This window comes from Camelina sativa, chromosome 11, assembly GCF_000633955.1.
Source record: "Camelina sativa cultivar DH55 chromosome 11, Cs, whole genome shotgun sequence".
Taxonomy (NCBI): domain Eukaryota; kingdom Viridiplantae; phylum Streptophyta; class Magnoliopsida; order Brassicales; family Brassicaceae; genus Camelina; species Camelina sativa.
In genome coordinates, this window is record NC_025695.1 from 113,936 (window position 1) to 115,692 (window position 1,757).

The 1,757-nt window shown below is 42.6% G+C and overlaps 2 protein-coding genes across 2 annotated transcripts in view; one reads left to right on the top strand and one right to left on the bottom strand.

Annotated features, from left to right (window-relative positions):
* The window catches only part of LOC104720750 (protein LAZ1-like), a 4,778-nt gene extending 4,328 nt beyond the window's left edge, over positions 1–450 (top strand). Inside the window, exon 9 of the mRNA XM_010438628.2 lies at positions 1–450. This exon is cut by the window's left edge and continues 14 nt beyond it. Within this exon, the coding sequence (XP_010436930.1) occupies positions 1–256 (256 nt within the window). The 3' untranslated portion in view covers positions 257–450.
* LOC104720749 overlaps positions 385–1,757 on the bottom strand; it is a 9,542-nt gene continuing 8,169 nt past the window's right edge. Inside the window, exons 2-7 of the mRNA XM_010438627.2 lie at positions 1,657–1,749; positions 1,462–1,542; positions 1,239–1,367; positions 1,104–1,166; positions 868–992; positions 385–777 (exon numbers count right to left, since the gene is read on the bottom strand). Of these exons, the coding sequence (XP_010436929.1) occupies positions 594–777; positions 868–992; positions 1,104–1,166; positions 1,239–1,367; positions 1,462–1,542; positions 1,657–1,749 (675 nt within the window). The 3' untranslated portion in view covers positions 385–593. The remainder of the gene's footprint in view (positions 778–867; positions 993–1,103; positions 1,167–1,238; positions 1,368–1,461; positions 1,543–1,656; positions 1,750–1,757) is intronic.

Genomic DNA, 1,757 nt, shown 5'->3' on the forward strand with positions numbered 1-1,757 from the left:
CATAAAGAAACATGACAAGGAGAAGAGAAGAGTGAAGGACGATAGTTGCATGTCATCATCCTCCAGTCGGAGAGTGATTCGCGGTATCGACGATCCGCTTCTAAATGGGAGTTATAGCGATAGTGGAGTAACAAGAAGCAAAAAGCACAGGCGTAAATCAGGATACACGAGCGCAGAGAGCGGGGGAGAGAGCAGTAGTGAGCAAGCTTATGGTGGATTTGAGGTAAGGGGCCGCAGATGGATCACCAAAGATTAATAATTGGACTGGACAAGGTTGTCCCACATTTTTGTCCTCAAAGCGGAGGTGTTTGTGAGAAGAGGATGATCACGCTACCTAGAAGCCATTAAAGAATGAATATCTGTGTACAGATTTGAAGATACGAACATAAATGAGCATGATTTCTTTATTTATTACAGAAAGAGTAAATAAATGTTCATGTTTGCTGTGTCTTTCGAACTAACAGAGGTGATATAAAATAAATAGGTTATTCCAACTTGAGCAAGAATGCCGATTGGAAGATAAAGACTCGATAAGAAAAGAGACATTCCAAGAAAAAAAGAGTTTTTTAAATAGCAAAATCAGATTTTGCCAATCAGATGAGAGGACGGAGTTCCCCAGTTTGGAGAGCAAACTTGCGGTGCTGTGACAAGACAGAAGCAACTCGGCTCATCTGAATCCTCTCTGCCAAGCCATCTCCTTTCTGTTGCTTAGCAGAATGGAAAGCGTTCTGCAACATCTGGAGAGGATCTCCATGACTGACGACCAGAACTGCACAGCTACGGGAAACGTAGAAAGAAGAAGCACTTAAAGCTTTCAGTTTAGGATGAAGAAGAAAAGTGGAAGGAGGGCATTGTTTTGTTATATACCTTTGAAAATCAGATTCCATGGAAGCAATGGCAGAGGCAAGTCTGGAAACAACATCAGCAGCACTCTCACCTCCTTCTGGTCCCATGAATGGATCTTTCTCATCAAGAGCCCATATCTCTGGGTACTGCGTGCGGCAACCAGAGAAAAAGAAACGTGAGAACACTTGTGTTGTCTCTCACTGGCCGTTTCTACAATAATAATAATAATAATAATGATAGGGAGGAGGAGGAAGCACCTTGTCATGTGACTTGAGTTCAAATGTGGGTCCAAAATAGCGTTCTCGCAGATCTTCAATCATCTGCTTAAAAGGGCTATTCAACTTTGAGAAAGAAAAAAACATATGGTTTTGTGTTTGGGGTATATACATTACCTTGCATTGAGGAGAAACAAAGGGGAGATTGAGGACCTCAGCAACAACACTAGCGGTGTGAGTGGTTCGGGAGAAGGGGGAGTAGCAAATGCGGACCTTGTCCAATTCTATGTTATTATCCTTGAGTTGCTGCACAGTTTTGATCATATGATTTGAGCTTCTTTTTTTTTTACTGAGGAAATAAAAACAAAAGATGCAAAGCAACAAAGAAAAAAAGGAAAACCTGGAGGAACAATTCGCCGGCGAGGCGAGCCTGAGCGACACCGTCAGGGGCTAACTGGTACTCGGGGAGCACACCATTTTCCTACAATTGAAAAATAAATAAATAAAGCGATGAAGAAGAATAAGAAGGAAGACATGGATATAATATAACGAACGAAAGAAAGAAAAGAGGAGGAGGAGAGAAAGCCAAAGAAACCATGGAAGAGACGACGAGGCCTCTCTCGTTGGGAATGCTCTTCCCGTGGCGGAGGACCCAATACCTGTTCTTCCCTACTAACACCGAATCCATCTCTCTCT